Source organism: Pundamilia nyererei, unplaced genomic scaffold (assembly GCF_000239375.1).
Source record: "Pundamilia nyererei isolate P.nyererei 1_Seehausen unplaced genomic scaffold, PunNye1.0 scaffold00245, whole genome shotgun sequence".
Classification (NCBI taxonomy): Eukaryota; Metazoa; Chordata; class Actinopteri; order Cichliformes; family Cichlidae; genus Pundamilia; species Pundamilia nyererei.
In genome coordinates this window covers 103,000-126,418 of record NW_005187646.1, presented here as the reverse complement: position 1 = coordinate 126,418, position 23,419 = coordinate 103,000, and the positions used below count along the sequence as shown (strand labels likewise).

General features: G+C 41.0%; 1 protein-coding gene across 1 annotated transcript in view; it reads right to left on the bottom strand.

Moving 5' to 3' along the window:
- The window catches only part of filip1l (filamin A interacting protein 1-like), an 89,227-nt gene that overhangs the window by 41,627 nt on the left and 24,181 nt on the right, over positions 1 to 23,419 (bottom strand). The window contains exons 2-4 of the mRNA XM_005749444.1: positions 10,081 to 10,408; positions 8,575 to 8,748; positions 8,294 to 8,472 (exon numbers count right to left, since the gene is read on the bottom strand). Of these exons, the coding sequence (XP_005749501.1) occupies positions 8,294 to 8,472; positions 8,575 to 8,748; positions 10,081 to 10,398 (671 nt within the window). The 5' untranslated portion in view covers positions 10,399 to 10,408. The remainder of the gene's footprint in view (positions 1 to 8,293; positions 8,473 to 8,574; positions 8,749 to 10,080; positions 10,409 to 23,419) is intronic.

The window sequence follows — 23,419 nt, the reverse complement described above, 5'->3', positions numbered from 1 at the left end:
ATTTTTCTAAAGGGCCACAGGTAGGACCCAATTGTAACTTCAATTCAGTTTTATAAAGACCCTACAGTAATAACAAGAAACCAAACGACCCCCAGTGATCAAGCACTTGGCGACAGTGGGAAGAAAAACTCCCTTTTAACAGGAAGATCTCCAGCAGAACCAGGCTCAGGAAGGCTGCCACTGGTTGGGAATGAGAGGAGGAAGACAGGACAAAAGACACTGTGGAAGACAGCCAGAGATGAATAATAACTAATAATTAAAGGCAGAGTGGTGTATAAACACAGTGATTAAAGAAATGCTCAGTGCATCATGGGAAACCCCCCAGCAACGTGATCACTTGATCCAGTCCTAACTACAAGCTTTATCAAAGCCTAACCTTAAAAGTAGAGATAGTGTCTGTCTCCCGAATCCAAACTGGGAGAAGAGGGGCCAGAAAGCTGAAGGCTCTGCCTCCCATTCTACTTTTAAATATCCCAGGAACCACATGTAAGCCCGGAGTCTGAGAGCGAAGTGCTCTAGATTGGGTGATGCAGTAGTATGAGGTGTTTAAAATAAATGGGGACTGAGTATTCAAGACCTTGTATGTGAAGAGAAGGATTTTAAATTAAATTCTGGATTTAATAGGGAGCCAGTGAAGAGATAAAATTCACATTGAGCAGTTTGAGTTCAACTTTTTGGTTGAGCCCTCCACAACAGCCCTAGTTTCTCATGAGGCTCTTTGGGAAAATTACTTGCTGTAACAGACTGTGATCCTAGTCTGTGTAATTCAATGCATAAACTAGTAAAAGTATCTAGAATTTGTCACAATGTCTGCTTTTGTGAGTTTTTAGTCAGAGATATACTTTATTGTGTTTCTTAATGGGGTGACCGTGGCTCAGGGGGTTAGGAAGCACATCTGTCGATCCCCGGGCTCTCTGTCCTGGTCGTTGTGTCCTTGGGCAAGACACTTTACCCTACCACCTACTGGTGTTGGCCAGAGGGGCCGATGGCCCGATATGATTCTGTCAGTCTGCCCCAGGGCAGCTGTGGCTACAACCGTAGCTTGCCTCCACCAGTGTGTGAATGTGAGAGTGAATGAATAGTGGCATTGTAAAGTGCTTTGGGTGCCTTGAAAAGCGCTATATAAATCCAATCCATTATTAATTTTTGTTTTTTCACTGTGTCATCTGTGATTCTCTGGCTTCTTTTATTTCCTCTTCAATTAAACTCACATGATCCAAAAAAACGAGACAAAATACAAACTATACAGTTGCTACCTAAAAGCTATTTTAATTCTTTTTTTGACTATAAAATAATCTCAAACAACCATACTTGTTATGTGTTTCACTGACATTACGTCACAGAGTTTCTCTGAGTTCGTCTCATTGGTTTATTTGCTGTCACCGACAGTTGTGCAAACTTTAAATGATAGAGACAGCAGGTTGATTTGGATGTTTGACTCTTGCATGACAGCATAAGCTGGAACCTGTCACACTAACATCAGTTAGAAGATACTCGTGGTAATAAAATTCCCTCCCTGCTCTGTAGTTTTCTGCAAAAGAACAAAGGTGAGCAAATGGCCTGTTGAGGCATAGATGTGTGTGTGTGTTTGTGTGTATCAGCGAGCTGAAGTCATGTTTAAAGTAACATCTGTTAAAGGTTAAGATGCCGCTCTTGCTCTCACACCCCTGCTGCTCCTGCAGTGCTCAGCGCGCGATGAGGTCATCATTCATGTATGGCTGCTCAATTGACAATTAATCGGTGGGGAACCGGGTTCATCCCGACCCCCTGCCCGGATTTACATCCTCTTTAGAGGTTGCAGGGAGGAGGTCAATCGCAGGCCTCCTGCTATGAAGAGTGAAAGAATTAAAAAATGGCCGTGGGCGATGAGGAGTTTCTAAACATACAGGCTGAACTTTGATTGAATTTAGTGAAAGATGGGGGGAATAAGGTTTGTCCACTTCCAAACGCTGCTCCACATTACCCCAGGATGCAATCACAACTTGCAGTTTTCCAGGACCCAGTTAAAGGAAATGATTACATGCAGCTAAAATGCATCATATAACAGTGGATTAACGAGAGTGGAATTAAAGCCCGGTGTGATGTGGTGTCTTTCATACTGTACATGCTGAAGCCATAGCAGGCGCTCTTAAAACATAGACGGCTGTTTCAGCTCTCCTTAAACAAGCGATAAGTGGCTTTTTCCTTTCAGAAGTCAAAGTTTTGGGGTTTCTTTTATTATTTCAAGCCCTCTATAATAATATTTTGGAAGGAGCGCAGAGTTTAGCAGAAACCACTGAGCAAACTTTGTGTTTTGCATGGGAGAAGGACTAAAATGGTGTTTGCTTAAGCTCCGTGGGGGATTCTCCCTTTCTTCTTGCATGAGGCAGTTGTGATGACATGTCTGCCTCTTTAAAGGGTGACTGAATGGTTATATAACAGAAAAATATGCTCACTAGATCTCGTTAAGTCTGCCTTGTGATCAGCACTGAGATCCTTATTCACTAGACTTATATGAAAGATTTATTATGAAGCTGCTGCCAGAAACCGATCGAGTCCTTCAACAATGATTACGTCACCATTGGTTCCTAATGAATGATATGATCCATGCAAGCATAGCAGATATGACGCATACGATTGTGAAAGTCTGTGCTAAGATTGACATAGGGTAAAAATAGGAAAAAAATATAAATCAGGAGATATTTCACAACCTTCTTAAGTTTCACTTTGATTTCCTTCTTACTTTCACTTTTCCTCATAGCTTTTTTGTTGTTGTTGTTGCTTCTTTACACAGCCAGTAGAGGTTTACTCGTGTGCCGTACTCATACGTTGTCAACTATATTCTTTGTGATACAACCACTGGTCACGAGGGAAAATTTGTATGTATGCTCTCACATTGCATAGAAGACAGACTTCTCTGCAAACTCAAACTTGAAAAGGCAGGATGCAAACCGAAAACGGTAAACGGTTGCTTTCAAAGTAAAAGTTGTGCCTCAGTGCTACAAGTAACATGTTTTAAAAGGCACAAATTTTACTTTGAAGGTTAACGCTGCAATGTTGCTTCAGGTCCTCATTGCACTCTTTTCCACCTTTTCACTACCACTCAGAGAGTAATTAACGAGTGTTTGCAGACAAGTCGTATGGTTCATTCAAACTGTGGGCAATTGGGGAAATCTGATTTGGTCTATTGCAGGTTCTGTTGATTGCCCACAGTTTGCATGATTGCTATTGGAATGAACATTCTAGAAACCAGTGGTTGCCAAGGGGTCACTGACTGGTCTTAAGGCCTGCATGACTGGGCCTTTAGCAATCAATTTGATAGTGATAGTGACAGTTTGCCAACTGGTAGAGGAATACTAATTTTTCACTTGCAACTGCTGGTTGCCATATGGTTGTAGACCATTATCTAGGCTTGTTTGACTGAGGCAATGACATTTGACTTTACAGAGGCACACATACGAAAAGGTGGAGAAGTTACTGACATATGATTTGGGGTCATGTAACTGAACCCTCAGCAGGTAACAGCTTCCACAAATGACAACTTTGGCTGTATTCTTTGATCGTTGGTTAACTCCATGTCAGATGTGTAGCACATAAGCCTGAGCTCACAAATTGATTCATCACATCAAATTGTACAAAAATGCTGACTATTTTAAATCTGATTTTGTAGCATTTAACCAAAAATCTAATAGTTGGAAAGTGATCAACACTAGCAGTGTGAGTTCCAGGAATTCATTGTGCACTAACTCTGAAAACCCACCAGCTAGTCTGCTTACTTGGCCTCTGTTAATGAGAGCCAGTTTTACGGGGCTTCTGGTGTAGTCGGGATATTAGATAGCAGATAAAGAAAGTGACATTCCAGACTTCTTGTTCCATGTGCCATTGTTCACTCTGTCTAGCTGCTAAACCTGCTCAAATGTGACATGTTCAGTAGAACTTGGAGTAACCCAAATGAAAACCAGAAGGTAAGAAATATGACCCCTTTCCATACAGAATCTTCATAGTCATTTTCCATTATTTGCCACTCATAATCCCATCTGAAACCTTTATCTTCCCTTTCAAACAGGGATGTTAGCAGCTCAGCAGGTCTTGTTTGTTTGAGACAAGTGCATCATCATAACCAATAGAAATGCTGGCCAAGACTCAATAAGTACAAATGAAGCTGTTAATAAATACATAGCATAGTGTACAACTGGGTTTTCTTGCTGGCTGTGATAACTATATGCCCTTTTATTTATGAACCAGAAAAGCTACCCACAGTCACTCAAGAGAGCACACTTACATCATTACCATATAGTATAACTTATAATTATCCAAGTGGCGACACTGAGAACTATAATGTCTCATGTGAGGATTGTCTGGACAAACAGGGAGGGGAGGGGAGGTAAGAGGACACCTCTGAACACACACGTTTGCCTAATAATGTTGGATACACACATACTCAGCTAATACACAATCCAGAGGCCAGAAGACAGTGGCAAATGTTCAATGCCTTTACACACAGACTTGAGCTTATGCTAAAGTCTACTGGCAAGCTCATTATCAAAAAAATAGACCCTTGTCCACTATTTCCATGGTATTCTGGCATGTTGTTGAACATGCACTATGACTGATACTTTTCAGAGCTTTTGGGTAAGTTTTCTTCTTTTCTTTTCTTTTTTTTTGTTCTCTCAGTCATATAAATCTTTTGCCTTTTCTCACAAGGTAATTAGCTCGACCCTGGACAGGGGTCTGTTTTTCATGGCAGCCTGTCCTTCCTGACATGCTCTTTGACAAAGCCCAGACCATCGTCACACTGCCCTCTCGATCCAACTCAAACATTCTGCTATGGCTGAAGTGCAATGATGTGATTGTCCCAAATAGGTCACGGGCCGCTGTCCAGCTGTGTTTCCCTTGTGAGATTAATTGCCGAGATAGTGTGTGTGTGTTTTTGCCTGTGTGTGTGTGTTGCAGGTGAGTTTCCAGGTTAGTGCACACACTGTGCTTGTGTATGATATGTGATATTGCTGAGGAAGCAGTAAAAAGAGTGCGGCCCAGTAACTGCTCTCTATGTGACATTTACAGAAGAAATCAGACATGTTTCCACCTCAGACCTCCAGCTGCCTCTGTCTTGGCTTGCAGTGCTGAACATGACTGCTAAATAATTCATCGTAGCTTCATCTCATATTACAATATTTTTCTCCACTGGAAGTGTTAGCACTTCTGCAATATTCAAAAATATACATTCAGGGATGTTGGGCTAAATGCTAACATTGTCATGACCAAGACAGCATGATGATGATAGCAATTACCATTTCAGACTTAATAATTGTCATTTCATGTCATTTAGACTCTGTTTTATTTCATTTATTTTATTTTATTTTGTTTTGTCTGAGCACATACCTGTGTGTATTTACATATATATTCGTATTTGTAAATGCAAATATGTGTACTTGTGTATATATTGTTTTTTTCCTGTATATGTCTGAAATAAAGATACAATAACAAATAACAATTAGCTTAAAGTACCAAATACCATATGGACAAAAGTATTGGGCCACACATTTTAATTTTAAATTCAGATGTTTTCAAGTTCATTGCCACTGGGTTATAAAATCCGCACTTAGCCATGCAGTCTGCCTTTACAAACATTAATGAAAGAATGCATGGTTGTAAAGAGCTTCCAGAGTTTGGTAATAGGATGCCACAGTTTATTTCTGAGTTTATTTCTAAACATTATTCCTTCCTAGATATTTCACAATCAGTTGCAAGTTGTATTGTTGCAAAGTAGAAGTTTTAAGGAACCACAGCAATGCTCTGCTGACTCAACAGCTGCAGCACTTTAAACCTCTGATATTAACATAAGCATCAAAAATGTGCACCAGGTGTTTTGTGGCATGAATTTCAGTGGCCGAGCAGCTTCTCTCAGTCCGAGATGACAAGCTTCCAGCATCTTACTGCAGTCTTTTAGTGTAATAAAATTTCCCATATTCGCACTCAACCTCGGTCAGGAATTATTTTTGCACTCAAAGTAACCTTAGGCTACACATGCTACACCTTTTAGGCCTTGAGCTTGGCATTGTGGCGATATGATCTACTGCATAGGGATTTTTCAGCTTTATTGAAGCCATTAGAAGAGCTACACCAAAAATGTAAACTTTGTGGTGGTTATAGCATTCATTGTTAGATTTTATAAATCCCTGCACTACACTGGGTCCAACTAGGTAATGTTAGAATATGTTACTCTGAAAGCAAATTAAATTGGTGGACTGATGCATCAACAATGCACTGAGGAAAACTGATTGTGGTTTGTGCTAAGCTGTAGTGCACAGGACACTGTATTAAGAAAGGTGTGTATAAACCTTCAGATTTGAGCAGTTGTAATATACTGCTGCTGATCTTGGAGAGTTTAAAGAATTACATCATAGCACATCATGAAATGGCAGCACCAACAGTCAGTGTCCCTCGTGCTGAGCTGCTGCCTCAAAGCTTCACTGGCAACGAAATGCAGACTTAGCCCTTATGACAGTTTTCCAGGGATGTGGTTTCCCCCCCATTTCATAAATATCCACAGTGCTACCATAAAGCAGAACTGTAAATGTAAAGCTTATTTGTCTTTTTAAGCGCACATGTAAATTATCTGTCCTGCTTTCCATTCCTGGTCACTGGATTAACTCCAGAAACAACTCTTGGTTTGTTCCAGGTTTTTGCAAAGTTGTTCAATAAAAAGTGATAGTAAAAGTAAAAGACCTGGGCTAGGTCATGGGAACAAAAGTATTGGATGTTTTGTTTTTTATAGGGGATCTTCCTCCTGTTCCTAAAGAACACTGATTTATTGCTAACACTATTAATGAATACATTAATTATTATTATTACATTTATTTGGTGACACTGAGTGGCTTGAGTTGGAAGGAGGCTGGCTGTCCGTCGATATCTCATATTATCAGTTCAAGGGAAAAGATTCAAGGGGTGGCTGTAGCTCAGGTGGCAGAGCAGGTCACTAGTCAGCCACTAATCAGAAGGTCGGTGGTTCAATCCCAGGCTGCCTCCTGGCTGCATGCTAAATATCCTTGGGCAAGATACTAACCCCATGTTTGCCTACTGGTGGTGGTCAGAGCGCCTGTGCCTGGCAGCCTCGCCTCTGTCAGTGCGCCCCAGGGCAGCTGTGGCTACAATGTAGCTTGCTGTCGTGTGTGTGTGAATGACTGAATGTAGTGTAAAGCGCTTTGGGGTCCTATGGACTAGAAAAGCGCTATACAAATGCAGGCCATTTACCATTTGATCACTCCTCGTGTACTTGCCCTCTGCTGGCTAAAATGGTTTAACCTCCTAAGACCCGAACTCTTTCATGGCATTCATTTTTAATTTCTCTTTGCTATTTGGGCTGATTGGAACCTGACGAATGTAAAAACAAAGAATTACCTGATTTTTTTTTTCTTTTACCTGATTTTTGTTTCTGAGAAAAATGAGATCCACATATGAGGACGTTTGTTTTAAATTTCAATAGTGGCAGTATAATGTCCTCGTAAGTGAATATCAGGCCCCTGTAGAGAAGAATTTTGTATTTTGGTCTAGACAACCCAAAATATGATGTCCACATATGTGGAGTCCAGGTCCTAGGAGGTTAAGAGGACCTCTCACTCCAAAGTCAACACTGACTCAGAAAGACACTCATATCATCGCGACAGTGAAGCAATTGGAGATGGCAGCTATTGTTTAAGAAAGAAATCAGCATCAGCTGTAATTCTAGCTTCAGCTTGATACAATGCACATGTTTGGAGTCGCTGCCTGTTGGAGGTCAATGAAACATGAAGTGCAGGTTAGAATGGCTGTCCTGCAACAGTTTGATTTACATCACTTCACATATAAACATCTACTTCAAGAAGAACTCCAGAGCTTGACTTCTTTTGTCCATGTAAATGAAGCTCCAGGAAGCCTTCTGGGTTTCTAAAATCTGATAAGCGTTCTAAAGTGATGCCACTTGAGATGAGATCAGTTGTGCTGAAGACTTTAAGTTTCCTCATGGACTCCATTTTAAACACAACAAGAGAATAGCGCAATAAAAATCTGCTGTAATGCAGTTGAAGGGCATCCAGAATCTTTTAAATCAGACATTATAAATTATGACACTGTGACACTGACGCCCTTTCCCTTAACCCAGAGTGAGATTTCCTGTATTCGCTATCAGATTATAGGTCACCAGATTTCTCCAAGGAAACCAGCATAAACACAGTCAGACACTTCCATACTGAAGCAAATTGTGATTGCCATTTTTGGTGGGACTGCCAGTTTTCTGACTGACTGCCCAACTTCTCCTGGTAGTTCGTGCACTGACCTCTCTCGCTCCTGCTCCAGCAGGTTGGTGAACTCGTCACTCTTCTTTATGAACTCCCCGTGGTTCCTCTTCTCATCTTCCAGCTTGTACAAGGTCTGCTTGTGTGATTGTTCCACCATCAGCAGCTGCTCTAGCATCCGCCGGTGCGTCTCCCTCTGCTTCTCCACTAGCTTATCCAGCTGTGATGGGAACAAATAAAAAACATCTGTCATGTCTGGACTGTACTGCATTGCTTGGATAGTGGATTAGTAGATTAGAGATTTTGAGTGACTGTTTCTTACCTCTGCCATGGGTTTTTCATAGATGTCTTCCTGGAAGATGTCACACTTGCCCTGGATGGCGTCTCTCTGCAGAGCTTGCAGGACCTTCTGTGGTGTGACAAAACCATATTTGGCCTCCAGCAGGGCCAAGTCAATCTTCTCTGCCTTCAGCACTGTGATCACCTCATCTCTGGCCTGCAGTGAAGGAAGAAAAGGAATGTGGCTGGTTTGAACTTTGTATTGCAGGATTAATATGCAGTGGAATAAACTGTTTTCCTGCTAATGTGCAGCAGCAAGATAGCAAGAGTCTACGTTCTGCAGTTACCATGGATTGTATGGAAACATTGTGGAGCACTGTTGAAGTAAATTGACAAATATATTAGGATTTTTTTATTTTTGTGCATAGATCCACCTTCTGTCATTGATTTGTGTCTACATCACAGGGACAGTAGTCTAAAGAGAAAAGCCCAGACCTCCCTATCCCTGCCCACCTCCTCTAAATTGGCAGATAAATCACAGAAATATTGAGCATTTTTCACTCATTAACATGAGCCAAACTGATTAAATCTAACAAGAAATGAAACGGACCAAGGCTAAACACCACCATTTACAGGATTACTGTTTCCTGTATAGATTCACATGCCAGAAACCCACAAAAGGTTTTTCTCTGCGGTGAAAAACACTGAGTAAGTTTCAGAAGCTATGCAAGCTATAGAAGGCCAGTGAGGGACCCAGAGTGAAAGCTGAGTGACTGTCGAGCCCAAACAGCCAGACTCTTAACTTCAACAGGTAACAAGCAGGTGAGCAGTCAGGCTGCAGCTGCCCTTTCTACTTGTTCACATTTCTAAAGCCGAATCACTGTGGAGATTGCTTTTTTGTGCTGGTTTTCATCTTTGCTTTGTGCAGCCAGCTTTGTATTCTACTAAGAGAAAGATCTTAGAGACGCGTGTGTGTCTGCATTAGGGATTTGTGTTGGTGTGTGGGGTTGTAGCCTCAGATTTATTACTTTTTACCAGGAGTAATTAAGTTAGGTACTGTATTACTTTCAAGAAAAGTGTTCAGTGTTATATTTGTAAAAAATACTTTTTTGAGTAATGACTCCAACACTGATCACAACAAAGAGGAGAAATACCTCAACAGACTGGAAAACATTTGACCCACAGCATGCAATTCACTGTCATGAGTGTCATTTCTTTATTGTTGCTTAGCAATGGTGGTGACTCTCAAAATGGAGCCAATGAGAATCGATAAGGGAATCGATAAGGAATGAAATGAATAACTGATAGTGATAATGGAATCAATAGAAATTCTTATCAGTTTCCATTCCTACTGCCAGGCGATTCTCGGCTCTAGTGTAGGAAACAGGAAGTAGCCTCAGCTGTCAGCTGTCTGTTAACACAGACCAACTTGAGAGCGCACTAAGCCAGGGGCTGGTGCTATGTCTGCAGGCCTACCTGCTGCTTTAATGGTTATATGTTGTCTGGGCTAAATCCACATTCCCCTAGTCATCTCTACTGTTTGGGTTACCTGTAGCTCTCCTTCAAGCAAACTCAGAAGAAAGACAAGGTCATCACGGGAAAGGTCCCTGCCCTTCTCCCTTCGACCACCCTTGGCAGCGCCGCTGGCACTGCTGCTGCACCCACTTCCTCCTGCGCTAGTGCTCTTCTTGGGAGTCTTGTTGTTCCTCTGAATGGTGCCGGTGTCGTCTGGTGGCTCGCGGTGTCGACCGCGACGCTCTGCCCTTCCAGAGGGCTCATCTCGCTCTGTAGATCTCTTGCGAGTGTCTGCCTGCTGCGTCAGCTTGGCCTTGGTTACGTCCTCCAGACTGTTGCTGCGGGATCGCATGTTCGTCTACCTGTTCAGTGAAAAAGAGGAACACGCTTGTTACTGTCTGTATGCAAATAAATGTACATTTATATATTTGTCTTTTCTGTCATTCGTTTTTGCATAAAGTCAAGAGGAACGGAAAAGAAACTGAACATATAAAGTGTCTGAAAACTGATTTCATTCATAACCTTCAATTAAAGGACAATGTCACAATGTCATCATTTACATTGATTTTATGGGCAAATATTTTAAGCCAAGAGTGTCAAACATAAGGCTCAGGGGACAAAATCGGCAAAGACTCCAACTCCAAAAAACTCAGATGGGCAGTTTTGAAACAAGTGAAGAATTACATAGTTTTGACCTTTAACTGTATTTTCATTAGTTTTACAGCTTTTCCCCCATGGCCATTCATTCATATTACAACAGACAGTAATAGATAAGCAATTAAACAACAAAAACCTTTCTGTTTTTTTTACTACAACAATCCACATCATTATTATTATTATTATTATTATCATTATTATTATTATTATTATTATTATTATTATTATTATTATTATTATTATTATTTTAAAAGAGAACATCTGTGATGCCTCAAAGACCTCAAAGGCATTTACACTATTCTGTATTTCTTTTCAACTACAGTTTTCACCGCTTGTCAAATGAAGATTCTGAGAGTAAAAGGTCAACACTACTCGGACTGTATTCATTGACAAAGGTTAGCTAGGTGTTTAATCAGAGTTGCTACACTCTGCAACAGAACACTACAACATCTTCTGTGAATTACCACAAAAAGTTTAATGGCATGTCATGGCAACAAGCTACCAGAACTTCTTCTGTAATTTTACACATTTATTACGTATAATTTTTTGCGTGTCATGGCGACAGCTTTCTTTCATTTACTACAGTAGCTTTGTTGCAGGAAATCTGAGATGTACATTAGGACTTGCACTTCTTTCTCTAATACAAACACATCTCAGGGATTAAGGGTGTAGTTAAACTTCTTTATACGAAAAGAAAGGGGAGTCTCACTGGTCCGGCCCACTTAAGATCAAAGTGGGCTGTACAGTGAGTTTAACATCTCTGATTTAGGCCTTAGTGGGTAAAGGTGCCATTTAAGAGCCCTCTTCAAATGCTTGACAGGTGCACTTGCAGGACTGGTTCTGCAAGCATATTTAAAGAGGGCAGAGGAACAATGAAAATAGTCCACCAGATATACTCTTTCAATGACAGGAAAAGTATTTAAGAGGGGACCTTTCTCATCAGTGTCTTGTCTTTATCCTGAAGCATGTTTTTATCAACATGCTGGACTCCACATGGGGATCTCATCACACACCATCAAAAACAGCAGATGTAACCTGTCATCGTCCAGAAGTAGGTCATAAACTAGACCTGCATCCAGTTCCATATTTGCAATGCGTACAGCGTGGCGGCATGTCGTCATTCCCTGCTGTGTTATTACTAGTCACTCAGCGGAATTGATTCATCATCACCACGTCGTACCACCGACCACAAAGCCCGATTAGTCCACCAATTTTCTGACAGCACCAGAACCGTTTTTGGACTCTGGACCTTTAGTCCTGTCGCAGCGAATTACCCAGAACTGCTGACAGTCATTAGCAGCTGGTGAATTTTCCCAGAAAGGGCTTTATTTATTTATTTTTAACATAGAAAAAGCAGCCAAAATCAGTCAGACCCCTGAGTTCTGTAGTTTTAATGTGTACCTACTCTGTTAGTTTTATATATGATGATAGGTGGGCCCAGAGTGTGGTTAGAAAAAGGGTTAACATTAGGGTAGATGATGTTGAGTGCTATGAATAAAAAGCATCGTGGCTACCTACCAAGGTCTGTTTGGCATATACAGTGTGCCTTTGTGGCATCTGGTTTAGGAATGGGCTATTCAGGGGCTCATTGACTATGACAAATCAAACTACAGTATGATAAATAGATGAATGCAAGCTACAAGCTTGTGGGCAAAGAAACCCCTTTGAAAGCTCTTTTGCAAAGTAATTTATTACTTTTTCAGCATTATGCTCGGCTAAAGTAAATATATTCAAAAGACAAACCAGAACTGAAACATGCTGAGACTCATTTGTGTTTGATGTCAGAGAGAATAAGCTGCCCAAAGGCATTAGATCATAATTCATCCGGCTCCACTCACATCAAAATGAGTCCAACTAACTGAGCTCAAAGTGGCAGTTCTGGCTAACAGACATATTTCACAACAGTATACTTGGTTACATTTATTTTGTCATTTGTAACTGAGCAACATAACATAATGCAATACTGTACTCCTGGTAAATAGATATGAAAGGGACAGTGGCAGAAATACTGGGATTAGAGTATGTTGATTTTCTTTGAAAGGGAACCAACTAAAGCAGCTCGAAATGACAGCAAGGACAAGGAAAAGGGAGGTAAGATGCTACTAATAAACAGTTAATAACAGAACAAGTCATATATATATAGAACAAGTTATACATATACAAATATATATATATATATATATATATATATTTGTAACTGAGCAACATAACATAATATATACATATATATATGTATATATATACACACATATATATATACACACATATATATGTACACACATATATACACATATATATATATATATATATATATATACACACATATATACACACACATATATACACACACATACATATATATATATATATATACATATACATATATCTCATGTATGTGCAAACATACATGATTCTTTTTATGTTTGACTGATCCGTAGGTCAGATTTGCATGGCTTAACACACAAAAAGATTATCTGAAAATGGTCAGGTACAAAGACTGGACTGAAAATGAGTGAAAAAGCAGCCAATGTCTAAAGAAAAATGTTAAAATTGGAAGCAATGGAGGTTAGGTCAAACCTTTTGTACAGTACTATATGTAATGTAATACTAAAAGTCCATGTTTCATCTACATTGTGCTGTACTTAAGGCACGAGTAAAGAATGACAACATATCTGAAGGAGACTGTCATGGCCACCACTGAATGCCAAAAGTCAAGGTGTAGTAAATCATTCCAGCGCCCGCTGTTCTATCATATCCTCTTAGTGTTTAGATTTCAGACACACAGTTTGCAGTAAAAACATGTTGTAGGTTTTTGCTTCTTTATACGATTTAAAACTGTCTTTAAACTGCAGATTAAAACGAGTGGAGTCAGCCAACATCTGAGTTTACCACAATCGTATCTTACATGTTTTTTTTAAACATCAAGGCAAAATGTTTGTGTAGGTGTGTGCCCCATTTTTTAAAGCTCCAGTCAGAACAGCTGAGTCACTGACCATATCCCACTGCAGGCTTAAGAAAATAGGGTTTTTAAGAGGATTCCCACATTTTTAAGTGGCTTCAAAATAAAGATAAAAAAGCCTTTTAATACAGTCAGGTACAAGGACTGGACTAAAAATGAGTAGCCTGGAGAACTGTTGCTCAAGACCACTTTAGAAGTTACAAGAAAGTCTAACAGCTCAGAAGCAAAGTATGAAGAAATGAGGGGTGGATCAGAACTTTTAATTACAGTACAACAGTCAATCATTTACGTTAAATTTTATCTCAAGTTGCCTGACCAGGAAAGCCAATACATTCACTTCACCTATAATAAAACTCCAGTTTCCTCTTCCATTTGTGTTAAATACAATTCTACTGGAAGCATTTTACATACAGTGAACATCTACTCAGAAAACAGAAGACCAACTTTAGGGCTGTGCATTCGTATTAAAAATTACAGATCACATTAGCTTTTAAAAAAACAACAACAACAACAACACATACCATGAAAGTTACAAAAGTTATTATTTTAGCCTATGTCATTCCAGCGTTGTACTCCTCCATCATCACAACAGGATGTCTGGCCCAACAGCCATATGTTTGAGTGTGGCTCAGCTACACCTGCACAGCATATTTGGTGATACCCCAGCTACACCTAGGCTCGTGATCTGTCCCCATGTGCACTCTGTTTGAACTGTATCTGCTTACTATTTAACACAAAGTTCAAGTCATATTTTTAATCCTAATACAGCCCAATTGGAACAAGGAAAGAAACAGTGTGTTTGACTCGACTCCTGCAGTTCGTGTCCAGCCTCTGTGTGAGGCCCTCTGACAGTTTATGAGTAAGAAAGATGGCTGGCTGATTGCATTGTGCACACTCTAGGCAAGGCGCCACATGATTCAGAGCTGAGGTAATTCCCTGCAGTCTAAGACAGACTCCACATCGGCTTACTCAGAGATCTGGGCTACAGGCGATAGACAGAGCTCTTCAAAATGTGTGAGCAAGTGTGTCTGTGAAGAATTAAGTAATGTGCTTGCAATATGTAAAGCAAACATGCGGTTCAGTCTGTGTCATCAGAACAGTAAGTGTCCTAATGAAACACAGCTATTAGTCACTACAGCACAACTGCAGCCTGTTCAAGTTCACAAATGCAAGATACATATTTGGGCCTGGAGAGCGCAGATTTGATCTGGGATTGCGCAACAAATCCAAGGGTCACAGACATGTAAAGCCCTGCTGGGATTCTTACATGTGCAAGTATCACGTATCTGCAAAATTTCCAAGATGGATCAGAAATACATCACATAGTTCATAAAAAAAATTAAAATGTTCACTGAGGGAACAGGAAAATAGCACAGGATCAGATCGGATCTGATGTTTCTCTAAATCAGTCCCCTGCAGTCCTGGTGGGAGTCAAATAAATTAGTTCTGAGATCAGCATTGTATCTCGGGTGAGTGATGTCCCTGATTTTTCTGATCTGTATTATTGGTTACAGGAAGCCAAGATGAAAGCAAAGAAATCTTTGGAAACATTCAAATGGGTGTGCGAAAGCAAGCCGGCCAGCTGTGCTGATGTATTTTTAAACAGATGGGAAACTAATTTGTTTGACTGTAGTTACAAAGCACAAAACACCTTTCTTTTTTCTTTCTAAATGTAAGGGGGTAAAAAAACAAACAAAACGATTTGATGGAGCAGACTTCGGCTGATCGATGCGATAACACTGGAGTTAATCGCCGTTAACTGTTAAAATCCCATCATCTGCTCTGCAGCATCAGCAGCACCATCCAAATCTAAATAAACACAGGATGTAAATAGACATTGGAAGGCAGCAGTGCCAAGAGAAAGCAAAGCTTACAAACAAAGCAAGATAAAACTAACAAAAAAAAAAAAGATGCTGTTTGGAAATTTCTTTCAGGCCTTCCATCACCCGAGGAGTCGGAAAAACAATAGCTCTTAAAAGCTGGTGTGAGGCCATATTTTCTCCATGACACTGTTGTTGTCAGCAGAGGAGGTGTGAAGACCAAGTTCCGGTAACTGGCCACCATGTGTGGACAGAAACCTCGGATAACACTGTCAGGACCATTTTAGTGATTGAGTTTCTATATGGGGGGCGTAGGAGGGTTAACCTGGGTTTGAATCCACCATCTGGCTGGGGTCGTTCTCTGTGGAGTCTGCCTTTGTTACCCCTGTGATGGACTGGTGACCCGTCCAGGGTGTTCCCTGCTTCTTACCCTATGGTAGCTGGGATAATCTCCAGCACCCCTGTGACCCTTGATTGGATAAGTGGAAGAGGATGAATGGATGGATGGGAGTTTCTGTTATCCTCTGTGTATGGCCAAAGTCTAACTGGGGAAAACGTTGACTGTGTTCGAAGCCGAAAACCAGTTCAGACCTGTCAATATTTCAGATGAAGTCATCGTATTATCCAACTGTCAACCTGCTGAAGCTATCGTGTTTCTACCTGTGATTCTCATATAATAACAACAGATCACCATTTCCATCTGCCGAAGTGCTTATTGACACAAGCAGCATGAATGAATGGGCGTGCGACATGTGTGAAACTGCCCAGGGATGACTTAACCGCGCTTTGTCCTCTCACTAATCCCATCCAACCAGAGTAAGGCGTGCTTGTCAGCGCGCTTTGAATAAACTCTGCTCATTTTTCATTTTGCAAGCAAAGATCAGTGCCAGGAGTTGATGTTATGATTAACAGGTGCTCAGATCTTATGCAACAGAGTTGGCCGTTCAGTATGCTTTTTGGCAATAAAGACAAACACACTAAAAGAGAATCACTCAAGCACAAACACAATTGGACACAGAGGGAAAATTAATAGGTGTGTGTGTGTGTGTGTGTGTGTGTGTGTGTGTGTTTGTGTGTGTTTGGTTTAAACATCTCAACAGCTTCTCATTTTTAGGTGTGTATACACTTACATGTGGGTGTGTACCCACACACAGAGCCCATGCTGGCACAGCTTCCTGATATAATTCGGCTAAGTGGTGTTTTGAGCTAAACAGTGAGTAAGCTAAAACAACAACAATCTTAGTTTTCCAGCTTGTAGACATACACTGTATATAAAAGATGGGTGTGAACCATTGACTGTAGAAAACATGGACGACGCGACACCGCCTCCTACCATTGTGCAAAAATGAAGCCAAAATACCCCGCTTGTCGAGGCTGCCATCTTGCAAATTTGGAGCCAAAGTCTGCGCAGTAGTGACTTGAGGTGGAGCGACTGTGTAACACTCCCGCCCACACACCCGCTGGACGTGACCGCAAACACGCCCCCCTACACTTTTTACGTAGCCCGGCTGCTCGAGTTTTTTTGCCGGTTTACCGCGACTGACGACTCGTTTAATTAAGGTAAATACAACCATGTCACTGTTATAAAAAAGACACACAGTTTATCATCTTATAGTTCTAAAATCACTCTGTTGTTAATTCGTTAGTTAGATTAGCCGCTAGCATACGCACTGTGTTGGATGCTTATTGCTAGCTAGTTAGCGATGCTACACACCTGTTACTCTTAATAGTCTTCAACACTTGTGTTTTTTTTATCCATTTTTAGACAGCGATGAGATCAGCTGCACACTTTACAGAGGCCCAGAGTTACTGTTAATATCAAAAATATAATGCTGTCCTTTGAGATTTTAACATAAGACTGAGTGTAATGGATCTAAACCTGTTTAAATCTTCAGAGCCCCTGGTAACATGGAGACTTTAAAAACATCAGCAGAACGTTTCAGTAGTGTAGTCTAATTTGTTCTTTTCATTTAATAATAGAGTCCATATTATATCAACAGATACATTCACCCTGGAGAGAAACTAGTGAGGGAGACCATCAGGACCAAGCTGGGTTTCCTGGGTCTTGAGGTTTGGAGAAACTTCTTCCCTTTCTTTCATCACAGCTGTCCTGTGCCATAAGTTCTGTTGACCCACTGTAAGAGGCAAACACCAGGAAGACTGAAGCTCATGACATTGATCAAGCAGGACTCATGATCTTCGCCAGCAGCTCCCTCACAGGGAAATCTTCAGAGCTCCTCTGTAGGCCCGCCCCAGGAGATGGATAAACCCAGCATTTCATGAACACTGTGATGAGACCTTTGGTTTGTGTAATGTTATAAATACTTGGATACTCCCCAGAGGCTCCGGACTTTTACATAAAGATATTATATTCAGTCCTGTAGAAAGTTATATATTTAAAAATATGTGATCCTCTCTGGTTATTCTGGTATGAATAACTCTGAATCACTTTATGGTAAATAACACGCTATGTGTAAAAAAACTGTGAAAAAATTCCAGATGACAAGTTTGTAGTTCAACATACAAGTGACGACCTTTGACCTTCATCAGGTTTTATTTAATTGTGTTAGAGAAAATCTCATATGCTCTTCATGCAGCTGAGTACATCAAGTGTTTAAAACAGAAGCTGTGCAGGTCTGAGATACAAACTGAGGTCCTGTTAATGCTGATATATAGTGACACAGTTACATGAGTAATTAATCCTTTTGTTTTTTTTGTCTTTAACTTTATCAATAAAACAGCTGCAGCTTTCACTACAGCACGTGTGGTACTTTAACCTTTGTACTGTTTTCATCAGTTCATTTTACAGTTAACATGTGAACATGTTGGATGATCTGTTTGCTGTCACTCAATGGAGCTGAGGTCTGAATCTGAGGGCAGCTCCTGTAATCACAAAGACAACAGAACCATCAAACTCAGATATACATTTTATCCCTCAATATTGAAATAAAGCTGATTCTTCTGTCCTCACACACTCAGGATCTGAAGTTCTTCTCTTACATTTTTTTCAGTATTACAGTACACTACAGTACTTTAAACCATAGTTCCGGATTAATGAGGAGTTACTGAAGTACAAGCTTTTAAAAAAATTGTTACTGTCTTTACAGATGTGGCAAGAGACTGAAAACACGCTGTTGTTTGCACATATTTAATAATCAGCTCTGCACAGGAGCTGAAGCAGGGTGCAGCCTGCTGCTTTTACAGTATAATACTTGTAATAAAAGTACAGTAACAGTAATTAGTGACTGAGCAGCCCGGGCGTTTCTCTTGATTTCTTTAGTAAATTCATTCCCCTGCACAGCTAAACGAACCCTGACAGCCGAGTGCTCATTTTAGCTAGCTAGGTCTCAGGAGCTAGCTAAGGACGGTAGTTACGGATTAGCTTACAAACACGTTTAACTTACCGAAAAAGTGCAGCGGGGCCTCGGGTCCTTCTGTCGGGTAGTCCAGTTTACTGAAGAACACCTCAGGCTGTCAGGTTAAAACACTCGGTCGTGTTTCCATAGCGTAAACGCTGGGCGTCCTCTCAGAGCCTACGCTCTATCTGCTGTTCCCGAACAGAGATACGCAAGTTTCTCCGTGACTGTCAGTCAAAGCTATAACAGCTTTGACTGACTGAAACAACGTTTCACCCCAATTTAACATCACCGCGGTAGGAATTGGAATCAAACTTATGGGAAAGGAGACCCCTTGAACATCAATCAGCGTGATGAGAACTATTGAAAACAAAAGAAAGAATCTTTGGAAAAAAATTATCTAAGGAGAATTAATTTATTTTAGTCAGACCCCAGTCCCATCCGCTAACATGGAGGAGGCAGGGTTTATGACACCACCTGTTGGTTGGTAAAGGTGCCGTCTTGGTATTTTGAAGTTAAATGTGACGATCGACGACTAACCGTGAAGCTCAGGGGAGCTGCAGGCTCAATCACCACACAGCCCCGCCCTAAATCAAGAGCTGCTTTGTCATCTTTGGGAGCAGACTTCACTAAATGAACATGGCACAGAGTTAATGTAGAGGTGAAGTGGGTGCATCCAACTATATACCACTAAGGAAGTCTTTACTGAGGTCATTAGTAGGGATGGGTACCGATGTCTTTCTGACATAAACGGTAGTAACCAGACCAAAAGGCAGCGCACATTTCGGTGCTTTATTTTGGAGCTTTTTTCCTGGGATGTCACACACTTTGGATTCTAGCCAATCATTTTACCTTTCCAAGGATAGTATGCGGGCTCAGGTACGTACGTTCTTTTAGAGCAGAGCTACAGATTAAAAATGCCCAAGGCGAAGTGGTCAAAAGTCTGGCTGTATTTCACAGCAAAAGATGCAAACTCAGCAGCCTGCAACAAGTGCTTTAAGGTGATACTGTGCAAAGGAGGTAACACCTCGAATCTGAGGAAATACCTGGCAACGCATAGCGTTTTTTTAAAAGCCAAGAAATGCACCGTATTTGATAGCTTGCTGCGAGACCTCACACCGAGCATATCTACTGCGGGTGTGGTGCCTGTTATCGGACCCGGAGTTAGCAACATCCCCCAAGAACCCAAAGAGGAAAGTCCTGGCCCCTAGCCCTGCTAGTGTAGCAGAAATGATGATGATGGCAGCAGCAGCCGTTCTTCTCTGGGTAAGTAGCTTAATGTTGTTCATGTGTGAGTAGGCTAACCATGTTATTAAATTAATGCATGTAAGGTGAACTAGCAAACACCATTGTTGTTACATGTGGCTGTCTTCTTGTCTTCAAAGTTTGTGTTTTCCATTGTTTAAACACCGGTTCCAACCAAAGGAGGTATGTTGTATCAACAGAAAAGGCTAACTTGGTTAGCAGAAAAAAAGACATCGCTAAAAATAAAAACATAAGAGGTTTTTGGACAAAGTGTGTGTTCTCCATTCTTTAAGCACCAGTTCGAGCACCGTTTAAGCACCGGCACCGTTTCAAAAGTACCGGTTTGGCACCAGTATTGGATAAAACCTAAACTATACCCTTCCCTAGTCATTAGTCCAGTGAGCAGTGGGGGTCACTTTTTCATCAACCTTTAAGCAGCCAGAGTCATTTCCCCCTGCTAACTATCTGACAGAATGACATTTTAAAATACTTCTGCATTCATGTCACTTCTCATATTAGCATTTATTTACACAAGAGCATAGCTGATGGAAATTTTATTATTTTTGTGGGTATCTGGGCATCAATTAAATAAATAATTAGTGGACAATTTTACATTTAGGCCTATAACCATTAATACCAATTAGCCTAACTCCATGTATGTTTTTGGACTGTGGAATTAGGCCAGAGTGCCTGTTTATGTCAGTGGTTGTGTGTGGAGGCGAGGAAGAGATGACCCAAACGCAGGACTGACGGTGCAGGGTGATGATGTTTTTGTGACAGGTGAGACCTGAGTCTGGGAACCGCTCCTGGTTTAGTGTTTTACCCTTTATATACAGGGGTAGGCAACCTTTCTGATGACGAGTGCCATTTAAAATTTCCTCAGAAGTCAGTGTGCCATATGATTGCATTAGGAATCAATTTAATAACGGTCTATATTAACAGTTACACACTATATAGAAGAACTTTATAGAATTATATTTGTTCGCAGATGTTGGCAGCTATCAGCGAATAGTTATCAGCTATTTTGAAACAAAAAAAGACACTTTTTATCCATAAAAAGAACTCCATAACAGCAAATGAAGAGTACAACGGAAAATACATATGCTATTTATGGTCTCCTCACAACAATGATAAGAAAAATAAACTGGGCCAATATGGCATGTTTGTTAATACAGGGATACACATGTTAATGTGATCTCTGGTCTCCCACTCAGAGACACAGGTCTCCGAGTGTCCAGCATTCAGACGGCTACCTGAGGACACTCTTTATGTGAGAGAAATTTGCTCACACAGACATGTAGAGCCAAATACTGTCAATAAGGGCTCTGCAATGCTCTGAAGACAGTTAAACTTGTCAGGTAGTGATGTCCAACAGGTGAAAATGCAAGCTCCATGAACATGCACAGGATTCCAGCTGCTTCGATGTTGCATTAACTGGCATTAACTCAGCCAGTTAATGCAAAACAAATCTAGCTGCTCATTAAAGCTTTCTGGTTTGATCAGAAAAAAAAACATTGGTCCATACACCTGAAAGTCCCAAAAACGCATTGTGAATTCTGTCTCGAGTCTACGGATGTATCCGTATATTTCCATGGTGCTGATGCTGTGCTGAGCGGAAAGCTCCTGAAGCTTTTGAAGTGTCGGAATGTGGAAAGCTAACAACGTCCCCCTCACCAGTAGGTGAAGTTATTTTTAGCCAATTACAAGTTGAATCTGGTAGTTGGGGTTGTTAGCTAAGATACCGTCATTAAGAAGCGGCACAACTAATGTGTCTATGCCAGCTAATTTGCGATGTGCACCGCTGGTGCAGCCATTTATTTTTTTAACGCACCTTCTCAGATTAATTCACTGCGTGTCGTGCCCAGGGCTGGACTGGGACAAAAAAATCATCCCGGGCATTTTGACTAAAGACCGGCTCACCAGGTATTAAAGCCATAAAGCCTTTGAATGAAAACAAACACTGTTGTGACAGTGATGTACAGTCTTGTTGGTATATGTATGATTTCTATACATTTTACATCAGATAAAAACTTTGGTTGTAAGATTCAGATAATTATTTAATAACAGCCAGACATTTTAAATGAGAATACTGGTGGTGGTCAGGGGGCCCGGTGGCGCCAGTGTCCGGCAGCCTCGCCTCTGTCAGTGCGCCCCAGGGCGGCTGTGGCTACACTATAGCTTGCCATCACCAGTGTGTGAATGTGTGTGTGAATGTGTGGATGATTGTGTATAGTGTAAAGCGCTTTGGGGTCCTTAGGACCAAGTAAAGCGCTATACAAATACAGACCATTTACAGAATAAGAAAGTATTTCTTTGTGCCCCCCTTTCACTGTTAATGCCCTACCTGGCCCCTGGCAAAACTTTGCAGTCGCCCCTGCACAGTTACCAGCTGTCAACCACTTAGAAAAGAATCCTGGTGTTATTTGTATCTCAGAAACAGTTCATAACTTCCCTTCAACTCACCTAAAAGGTAAACCTGTTTCTCCATCACCTGTTCAGCTCTGATGATTAAGTAAAGACATCTCCTGGTTTCATCTTCATGTTTCCCTCTCACCAGATATCCAAACCGACATCATGACCAGCAGCTTTACAGCTGTGGCTCCAGCAAACATCAGCTGATACTAGAAATTAATATTAAATAAATTCTAACAACAGCTGATCAAGCTAAAGCTGTTGTTTAGTGCGACATCCGGCGGTTTCCTCTTTCTGGTGCAAAGTGGGCGATAAACAAACGAGAGAAAAGCCGATCAGCTGATCATTGATCAGTTTCATGATTGAAGTAGCAACAGGAGAGGGAGGGGGGAGAATGAGAGAAGAAGATGCAGCTGACAGCGTAACGACAGAATAACTCCAGCTTTGTGTCTTTTTCCATTCTAGCTCAAGTACGGGGCAAACTGTGTTCCTTTTCAGCTCAATACGAAACGCATAATATTTTCTCTGAATGTGGGACGATTCCGTCTTTTTACGGGACGGTTGGCAACTCTACTAACTTATGAATAAAATAAAGTTCATGCTAGCTAGTACGCAGTACAAGTTATTGTAACTGACTGTAAACTTGGTTTATATCTGACACAGATAGACTGCAGGTCATAACTTCTTACCTGAAGTTCAGTTCACCTGACACTCGGACCGGCGGCTGCCTCGAGTCTCTCCTCCTGGCTCTCCTTTCTCTCATCCACCCGCTGGCCTCCACCACTTGCTAATGTTACTGAATCTGTGGAAGCTCCGCGATAGCCACCACCAAACAACTGAGTTATTTTTATACACCGGCCAGCATCTGGCCAATCCACCACCTTTGATTGTTTATACCGTTACAAACAACTGAGTTATTTTTAT